General features: G+C 28.3%; 1 protein-coding gene across 1 annotated transcript; it reads left to right on the top strand.

The window, feature by feature from the left end:
- The first annotated feature begins 2,261 nt into the window (after window positions 1–2,261).
- On the top strand, window positions 2,262–3,774 carry LOC143530574 (uncharacterized). The gene is made up of 2 exons (XM_077026067.1): window positions 2,262–2,988; window positions 3,323–3,774. The coding sequence occupies exons 1-2, from the start codon at window positions 2,806–2,808 to the stop codon at window positions 3,752–3,754; spliced, it is 615 nt and encodes a 204-aa protein (XP_076882182.1). The 5' UTR covers window positions 2,262–2,805; the 3' UTR covers window positions 3,755–3,774.
- The last annotated feature ends 6,935 nt before the right edge of the window (window positions 3,775–10,709 follow it).

The raw sequence follows: 10,709 nt of genomic DNA, 5'->3' as shown, positions 1-10,709 counted from the left end.
TTGAACTTTAGCAAAAACTGAAATATTGGTTTTGGTTCCCCTTTGTATTTTGTTAAGAACCGAAATAACCTAACCTAACCGAACCGAACCGAAATAACCAAAAAATCAAAATAATCAAAGCATTTTAACCGTAACCATTAAAACAAAATCTACATATGACTATTTGTTTAGTTAAACATATGGTTAATAACAAATATATATGGTTACTACAAATGATTAATAACTAATAATATTGACACTTTTAGTTTTGATTTTGAATTTTGAGTTATAATATATCTTTGATTGACTTTGAATATTTGAGGTCAAAATATTCAATATATTCTATTAATCATTAGTTTAAAGAAAAAATAAAAATATCATGCCCAAATTCAAGATCTTGGGTCAAGTTATTTTTGCCCAAAAAGTTTTGATTCGATTAGCAAAACCAAAAAAACCGCATCCAAAATCGAACTGAACCGAACCCAAAAAACCAAAACTAATATGTTTTAAAAAATCATAAAACAGAAAGTTTGGCTTTCAGTTCGGTTTTAGTCAAAAACTATACCAAACCGCACCACGCACACCCCTAAAATAAATATGGAGTTGATGAGCCATGTTTTCAGTTAATGAGTCATGTCCGATCTATCATAAAGTTTGTTTAAATACCTTTGTTGAACATGCAGTTCATTACATTAAGCTGTCAGGTTTAAATATAGACATGATTTTGTTATAGATGTTTTTTGTGATGTGTTAAAATAATCAGAGATTTTGGTTTGAAGGTGCCAAACTTGTGGGAAGCCATTGATCAAGGTTTGAAGGACCAAATGGTTATATTGAGATAAAAACACCTTAACATAATTTCTCTTATATATTCTTTAAAGGGTCCTAGTTTTCATGCATTTAAAAAAAAAATCAATGTAAACTATATGTAAACCGCAGTTTAAAAAAAAAAGAGAAAGAAAAAAAGAAAAGAAAAAAAGCGAGTGTATGTATTCTAGAAAAGGTGTATGAAAAGTTGAAAACAAATCTCCTAGCCTTGGTTCAACTATTTCCACATGGACTATCTTTAAGGGTGCACTGTATAATCGGTACACGATCTCGGTTCCATAATTATCTCTTAATAATTTTAGTACTCTAAAACATAAATAACATGAAGACATTTTTTATATATTCCAACGTTAATATAAAGTGAGAGAGAGAGAGAGAAAGCGAGTACTACATATATATCTATCTATATATAATAAGTGGATATATATCAAAGAGAGGATATGAATTAATATGGTTGTTTAAAATGGAGAGACGTGACATAAATTCATAGGAGTAGATGAATAAACTTATGGTGGGATTTAAAGTGTGAAGAGGGGGTTGTGGGAAGCTTTAAAAGTTTTAGTAGTTCAAAGGGGGAAGATGACTATTGTTATAAATACAAGGGGACGTGTCAAATTTAATAGCCGAGGGGGTGTTGGGTGCTTTTAATTAAAGTTTTAGTTCTTTGAGTGACCCAATTGTGGAAGTTGGTTTTTAATGAATCCCATTAAAAGCTAGCTCATTCGTGGCTTTCTTCAACTGTATCTATACAGTCTCTCTTACCCCTCATTTAATGACAAATTACACTACACCCTTTGTCTTCTCTAGTCTCACGTTGCAGTCCTCTTTAACTATCTTAAGCCGTATTCTAGTCCCTAGCAAACTGTACTTAAAAGAAATTTAAAGCTTATCTGATTTTTAGAGTATTTAAATTTTGGCTGTATATCGCTAGTTCGCTACATGATTGAGCTGATCACACTTATTGCTATATTCGTGTATCACACGGCCAAGGACACGAGTGCTGAGTGAATCACCAAAAGAAATGAAAACGATATCATCATATTAAGTCTTAATTCTTTATGAAAGTAGCTAGTGGTATATATATAATGTTTTATTTGCATGGATTTTCATATAAATGTAACTCTTAAAAACACGTACATAATGTTTTTCGAGCACAACTGATAGATGGAGGGAGTTATATGGAAATATAGAAATACGACTCTCGGAAAATGAAGTTATCTCGTCTTTCTATATATGATTAATAGATGATTACGGCGTTTAACAAGTCTTTGATACGTATAACCAAACTATATGAATTATTGAGAAGTTTATACATACGAATTAAATTTATCACCCAGACGCCTTGCATTAAATAGCAAGCATTAGTTTACTAACTTCATCATTCAAAATTGACATAATAATATGAATTGAGGCGTGATGACTTGATGTATCATGAATTACGACCAACAACGCCCATCAAAATATTTTTAGATTGTCTTGATCACATGAATCAAGTGTACATGTGCGCACATAGTATGCCTTATTAGTTCATACATCATAACCAAACACATCATTCATAGTGTTTTCATCGGTACATAACACAACCCTTAATACATGGCTACTCGTTCATTTGCTTTTACATACGAACGAAAAAGATGTTTACACGTTAAACGTTTGGTAGAGCTACACAAGTTTGTTGTAGTAATTGCATAAACTCAAAACTTAACTTCGAGTGCACGTCATGGGGGGTTTTGATGGGGCCTTACTAGTTTCACATTTAATATTTTGCCCTTTATAGATTCTCCCTTGCAGTTATATACTTATTTTATTTATGCCAACACATTTACCTCTCTTTTTCTCTACCCCTCTATATAAATCTCTTCACCCTTACAAAATCTTGATCACACATACAACACCTTAAACACACACTCATCAAGAGTGAGTGATCTATAGGTTTGCTATATATTATACACATCATATCTGGCTTCTTTTCATGCATCTATATTGCCAACATCAACAATGATTCATGATTGTGAGGATTCCTCAAGGAAGAGAAAACGTGATGGATCGTTTCAACCCGAAGATTTCTTGAATAACCACGCTTCTACGAAAACCAATTACTCGAAAAGATTGGTACTAGACACCGAGCTTCATCTTGATACCCCCATGCCTTTGGAGTGGCAACGGTGCCTCGATATTAAGGTAATTAACTAAACTTGTCAAATTTTCCATTCTTGTTTTCTATATTCCTTTTGTAGGGTTCTTTTATTTTAAAAACCCTAGATATTATGTTCTTGAGTGATTAACATCAAAACTTTCATGTGTTTGAGCGATTAAATCATAAACAAGTTCAACAGTTTTTAGGGTTTTAATCTCTGAGTTACTTTACGTTGTAACTAACTCACTGTTGGATCAAAACCCTAAAGGAGTTTATTCTTAGCTCCATAAATATTTATAAACACAAATATGTATATGTTTATAATTATAAGTACAAAAATCTTTTAATTAATTTTTTTAATTTGTGTAAATATTATAGTCTGGCCAAATACACTATTACAATACAAGAACTCATAAAAAGACCTCAATGGATCCCAGAAGTAGCCCAGAGGCAGAACCACCCAAGAACATGAGTCTTGATCTTGAGCTCAACCTACCATGTGGACCATCATGTGACACAACAAAGAAACATCATGTTGCTGACAACTTTACCAAGTACAAGACTTCAAGCTCAACGTCGAATAACAAGAACAACAACGGCGGTGGTGGCAGCGGAAGTGGTGGACCGTCGTGGTTGGCATTGGAAGGAGGAGATCAACAACAAGAGATGATGACAGCAGTGTGTAAGAAGTGTCATATGTTGGTGTTGATGTTCAAGATCTCACCTTCATGCCCTAACTGTAAATTCATGCATCCTCCCAATCAAGCCCCTACAAGTCTCTTTAAAAGAGAATTAAGCCTCTTGTGCTAGCTGATTAATTAATTAAGGCATGATTAAATAATTATTAAGTGTTTTAGCTAGCTATTTAAGCTACATATGTTAGTTTATAAGGATGACCATGTGTAAAATTTAACTGCTATAAAAGGTTAGGTTTGTGTCTTATGAAAGCTGACTATGAAGCCAATACAAATATGGACTTACCGAATTAGTTTAACTGATAACCGCAAATGATATTGTCCTTTAGATCCATCCATAAGGACAGTAAATTAAATTTTATGACGTATGTTTTATGGTATATGTGTAAGAACAAACGATCGAACCAACATTTTTTAGTACATATTATTACATTAACGTATATCATATAAAGCCTTTTTCAGTTTTCTTTTTATATATATTTTTAGTAATAAAATACATAAAACTCTTTAATTAGCATTTGTTTCCTGTATCAAAATAATTTTTTTTATATGTACAAAGGTCAACTTCTTACAATTGTATAATGACTAGCATTTCTAAATAAAATTAACATTTCTACTTGTTACACTTCTATTTTATTTTAATGAAATTATTTCATAGTATGTATAATCTACTTTACTTTAATAGTAAGCTACACATGCAGATGCAGTACGGTTTTTTAGTTCGTCAACTAACAATAGTTTAAAAAGTAGTCTTTGATATTGTTAAAAACTTTGTTACGTTTAAATGATAGATTTTACCTTTTTCATTAAAAAAACTCAAAAATCACACAAAATAATTGCTCTCATTTATTCTTTGTAAAGTACACTCAACAAGTCACCATCATCATTTCATCGGAAAACACTTCCTTGTGGTACCTTCTCGTCGCCTCTTCTTACAAATTCCCGCTTGTTTGACTGTTAAATCCTACATCGTCTCCACCACCGATGAAATCTAACTCCATCCTTTTCGAAATGATGACCACTAACCAATCCATACGCGCCTACTATGATGTCGAAGCTTCCCATTTGCATCGGGATGAGGTCGATCGAGAACTCGTGCTTGCAAAGAGTGAGAATACAATTTTGAATGACCGAATCGATGGTGATGGAACTACCATTGGCGACTTCGACAGAAAAAGGGCGATAAAGTTTAGTACGAGGTACAACAAGAATATATTTAAATTTAAAAGAAACAAAACTCCTATCAACTTCGGTATCAAATAAAATTTAAGCTAAATGCTCATTTACTAAAAACGTACCGTTTACCACATCGTTGGCAACTTGAGCTTGGTTGGCGTTCATCATAAAGGCACGCCCTTGGTTGTCGTGGTTGACTTGTTGAGCTGGAGGAGGAGGGAGAGCTTGCATGGCTTGTAGGTGTGGTGGAGGAGGAAGGGCTTGCATGGCTTTGAGCGGTTGAGCGGGAGGAGCCAAGATTTGCGGAATTTGGGGTTGATAGGTTTGAACTTGGTAGGCTTGGGTTTGGTAGTATGATGTGGGTATGATTTGAGCTTGGTTAACAAAAGCAAGTCGGGGACAAGCATTGCGGAAATGATTTTGATCTCCACAATTGAAACAAGCTCTAGGTTGAGAATGAGGGTTTTGAGCAAAAGGAGCGGGACGATTTGGGTTGGATGGGGCAAACCTTGGTGAAGCGGGTTGCCCACGAGAGGCTTCTCGACACACGTTGTTAGTGTGACCATAGCTGTTACACTTTGTGCAGTGGCGACAAGCGGAGTAGGAGGGATGATGACGCTGACAGGTGTTACATAATGGGTACGGACCAGAATACGGTTTTCGGTTTTGGAGTGTTTGGGATTGAGATTGAGGTTGTGATGGGTGAGTGACGGCATAGTTTCGATAGTTGGGTTTGCTTTTATTTTTGGTGTGGTGGGTGGAATTGGAGTAATTTATGGATTGAGGTTGAGGATCGACTTTGGTGAGGGTTGATGGTTCAGGTGTTTACTTTTCTCGTTTCTATTTCTTTACTCAATAAATAAGTTTGTTTTCTCTAATTCTCTTTCTTAATTCTTAAATATGTATTACATCATTAACTTTTCTCGGTTTTCTTTCTTCAAATAATGTATAAATTAGTTTTCTTCAAATTATGCATAAATTAGTTTTCCGCTTCTCATTAATTTTTTCCCCTCAAATCAATATTACTAATTATCTAATATCTAACTTAATATATTTTATTCAAGCTTTATAATACACTAGGTTATTAACCCGTGTATGACATGGGTGGAAATATTGAAATTTTAACGTGTCATTTGAAAGGACAACATAAGTTGTTATATGTTATTCAGGACGACAAGATACTTTAAGTTGTAAATAATATTTGTACAAAAACAAATGATTGTGAAATACAAAGATAAACCAAAATAACATTCAAATTACAGTGAAAATATAATCAAAAGTTAAAAATGTAAAATACATAAGCTATTAAAAAGACTTCCTTATAAACAATATTGATTCTTTATTTGTAACTTTGTCTTCCTTTTTTAATATAAGAATTTTGACACCACTCTTCGCTCTTGATAAAGCTACATAGAGTTATCCATATGTAAACACCGGGTATTTGAGATATATGTCAACTCTTGCTAGAGATTGACCTTGACTTTTATTAATGGTCATTGCAAAACAGACTACAACTGGAAAAAAAAACTACATTCTCTTCAATTTAAACGAAAGTTTCTTATCTGAATATGTTACACCATAACGAATTATATAAGTGCGATAACCAGCATTAGTACTTGAAATAACTTTTACTTCAACAAAACACATACCCAAATTAATTACTCGCAATCTAGTTCTATTACACAAACCGTTCTTCTAATCCATATTCTTTAGTAATATTATTGGCACATCGACTTTTAGAACCATTCTATGAGTCAAAATAATTTTGGTTTTTCTGATTTATTTAGCATAATGTGTTTTTTTTAAAAAATTTTAGTTTAAATTAAAATATAAAAATATAATTAGTATGGTCTTAATTAAAAACCAAAAAATTAATTTTTTTATATGGAGCATAACTAAATTTGTTAATTTTGTTGTTAAGTATGGAAACAATATAAATTGAGTAAACAAGATATAAGTAAAATAATAATGGTGAAATATCTTTGCGCCTCTAATTAACATTAATTTATTCGTATACACGTCTTAATTAAAACATATATTTTAATTGGTTTTAAGAAAATAACATAGTATGGATAACTGGAAATTATGTTTCCTATCAATTCTAAAACAGAAAATAGAAAAAAGAAATATGTAAACATACATTAAATGTCATTAAAAATTCGTTTATTAAAAAGGTATAATGTAGTTAATAATAAAAATATCAAAAATCGTTTATAAATTTCTGTTACAAGTGCCAAATTTTTAGGTAATAACATATTAATTTTTATTTACTATATTTTAGTTAATAAAGAAATGACACTTTAGTGTACTAATGTGTTTAAAATAAAATGTTACCGTTGAAAATGTTAACAAGTAGTTCTCTTGGCGTTGAAGCTGTACGTTTACAAAAAATATGCATACTTAAAAAAATTTAAAGGGTAACTAAAAAATATTAAACTGACTAACCGTTGAAATCTTCTTATTGGAAGGCGTTGATTGACCAAAAATTACGTTTTCTTTAATTTTGAATACATATGTAATAGAATATAATATGGTTAGCATATGAAAAAGATGAACATAAATATAAAAACAGAATTTTATAGAGCATGATGTTTCAATTTTGTTGACTTAATAAATGATTTTAATACACAAAATAGATAAATTATAAAACCAGGAAACCAATTAGGTTATTTATATTTGATGTTCATAAATATATTAAAGACATGATAATTAGAAATATTACACAGGAAACAACAATAACACAACTTACTCTACTGGATATGAAGACTATCGGCTAACTTGAATCCACATAGATGATCAGAAATTCATTTATGTAAAAGTATCTAACCCACCAATATATTTCTAGAATAGTAGCCCATGTTACAAATGGGTTGAAAGCATATCAACAACCATATATATATAGACAACCATAAAATTTCATAACTAACATATTAACCAACAAAAATATTTAACATAAATTTGTAACCAAAATATTAAACATTTAAATTGTATAAATAAAAAGGTAATACTTACACAAACTTACTATATACCTAAACTAAAAAACCAAATGAAGATATGAACATGTTATAATCATATTAGCCCACCATTAACTTCTTCGATATTTCACAAACAAAAAAAGTAATTTTGCTTCACAATCTAAAAAACAAAATAAACCATAGCAGCCTGATTAATATACAACTAAAGTTTTTAAGGTATTATGAGTTTCATTTCAACATTAATAAATAAATAAAGATATATTTTATTATAAATTATTTTGTAATTAAACTTTTGTTTTATTTCGACTCAAAGACCTTTTAGTTAAATGTATTAAGTTAAATCGAAGTAATAAAGATTTATTATACTAATTTCACTAATTAAGTCTAACTAAACTAATATAGAGATAATTAAAATTAAACCGGTTAATTTTAATTTTATTACATATAAGTCATTCCCTAATTAAAGCTCTATTTAAGTGACTGCAATCTAAAGTAAATTATGTTTAAAACTCTTTAACATCATTACATTATTTAAAATCAATTTCATTATATAACTATTCTTTCAATTGTATACATTAATCTGGACATTTATGCGTAATTAAAAATTGTTCAACTATAAAAGATGGAAACTTTGTTGAGATTGGAGACTATTAAAAAGTACAAAAGAGTTGTTAAATTCGGTTATTAAAAACAGAAATAAATAAATGTGTAAATGATTGGAATGTATCATTAAAATTAAAGATGATGATATTTTAGCATTAATAAGCAATTGTAGTGAATATCTAAGATTTTTAAAAATAAATTTGAAATAAGTAATTAACAACATATTAAATTGGTCAAATAGATTAATGGGTATTTAATACAAAACATATTAACTTTTTAGTATAATCAAAAGTAATTTATTTAAATTTCCAGTATACATTAAATTTGTCATTTATGCTAATTAAAATTTGGTCAAATATAAAAGATGGAAAGTTTTAATACATTAAATTTGTCATTTAATACAAAACATATTACTTTTTTAGTTTAATGACATTGAATAATATTAAAAACTACAAAAGATTGTTGCAAAAGTCGCCAATTTCGGTTTTGTAAAAACATAAATAAATAAATATGAATATTATTATAAAAAAATTTCCATTTTTCTTGGAAATTCAGTAACTAAACAATATACTGTTAATTTTTTTAATTATCACGTAGCATCATTACCTTATTTAAAAATAAATTTCATTAGATAATTCTTTTTTTTAATTTCATACATTAATCTTGACATTTATGCCTAATTAGAAATTTGTCAACTATAAAAGATGGAAAGTTTTATTTTTTCTGTTTACTTTATTAGTTTATTTTTTAATTTAGCCTGAATAAATTAGACAAATTGGTAATTCTTGACATTTATGCCTAATTAAAAATTGTTCAAATATAAAATATGGAAAGTTTATTGAGATTGGAAACTAATAAAAACTGCAAAAGAGTGTTTAAAATTCGGTTCTTAAAAACCGAAATAAATAAATGTATAAATGATCGGAATGTATCATTAAAATTAAAGATGATGAATATTTATCATAAATAAGCAATCATAGTGAATATTTAAGATTTTTTAAATATAAAATTGAAATAAGTAATAAACAGCATATTATATTTGTCAAATAAATTAATGTGTATTTAATTTAAAACTTATTAACTTTCGAGTATATTCAAAAGTAAAGTATTTAAAATTTTAATATACATTAAATTTGCCATTTATACTAATAAAAAATTTGGTCAAATATAAAAGATGGCAAGTTTGTTGACATTGAAAACTATTAAAAACTTCAAAAGATTGTTGCAAGAGTGGTCAATTTCGGTTTTTAAAAACAAAAATAAATAAATGTAAATATTATTATAAAAAACTTTCCTTTTTTTAGAAATTTACTAACTAAACAATATACTATTAATTTTTTTAATTATCACGAAATTATTGTCAAGACTTTAGCATCATTAACTTATTTAAAAGTAAATTCATTAGATAATTCTTTTTTGAATTTGATACATTAATCTTGACATTTATGCCTGATGAAAAATTGGTCAAATATAAAATATGGAAAGTTTTTATTTTCTATTTAGTTTATTAGTTTATTTTTTAATTTGAACAAAATAATTTAGACGAATCGGTAATTCTTGGCATTTATGCCTAATCAAAAATTGGTCAAATATAAAAGATTTAAAGTTTATTGAGATTGGAGAATATTAAAACTAAAAAAGAGTGGTCAAATTCGGTTCTTAAAAATATAAATAAATAAATGTATAAATGATTAGAATGTATCATAAAAATTAAAGATGATGAATATTTTAAAATAAATAAGCATTTATAATAAATATCTAAGATTTTTTAAATATAAATTTGAAATAAGTAATACACCATATATTAACTTGGTCAAATAAATTAATGCGTTTTAATACAAAACTTATTAACTTTCAAGTATACTCAAAAGTAAATTATTTAAAATTTTCCATATATATTAAATATGTCATTTATGCTAATTAAAATTTGGTAAAATATAAAAGATGCAAAGTTTGTTGAGATTGAATACTACTAAAAACTAAAAAAAGATTGTTGTAATAATGGCCAATTTTGAATTTTAAAACAGAAATAAATAATTGTAAATATTATTATAAAAAAACATTCTATTTTTTGAAAGTTCAATAAATAATTGTTAAAACTTTCAATATAAGATTCAAAAATTTTAACACAGAAAAAATAAAGATTGTTATTCATATAAAAATGAATTAATTTATATGAATTATCTAAGCTACATAAAGTAAAAAATGATAGAAAATTAATAACTAAAATACATTAGTAATGACTAAAACAAACACAACCAACTTACTCTAAATCAAATATTTTTTCCATGCAATTAGCCAATCTACCAATTTGGG

Source organism: Bidens hawaiensis, unplaced genomic scaffold (assembly GCF_021521415.1).
Source record: "Bidens hawaiensis isolate Kalapana, Puna unplaced genomic scaffold, B.hawaiensis_p1.1 tig00008951_1, whole genome shotgun sequence".
Lineage (NCBI taxonomy): Eukaryota > Viridiplantae > Streptophyta > Magnoliopsida > Asterales > Asteraceae > Bidens > Bidens hawaiensis.
The sequence above is the reverse complement of the archived record's forward strand: the minus strand, read 5'-3'. Positions and strand labels throughout refer to the sequence as shown.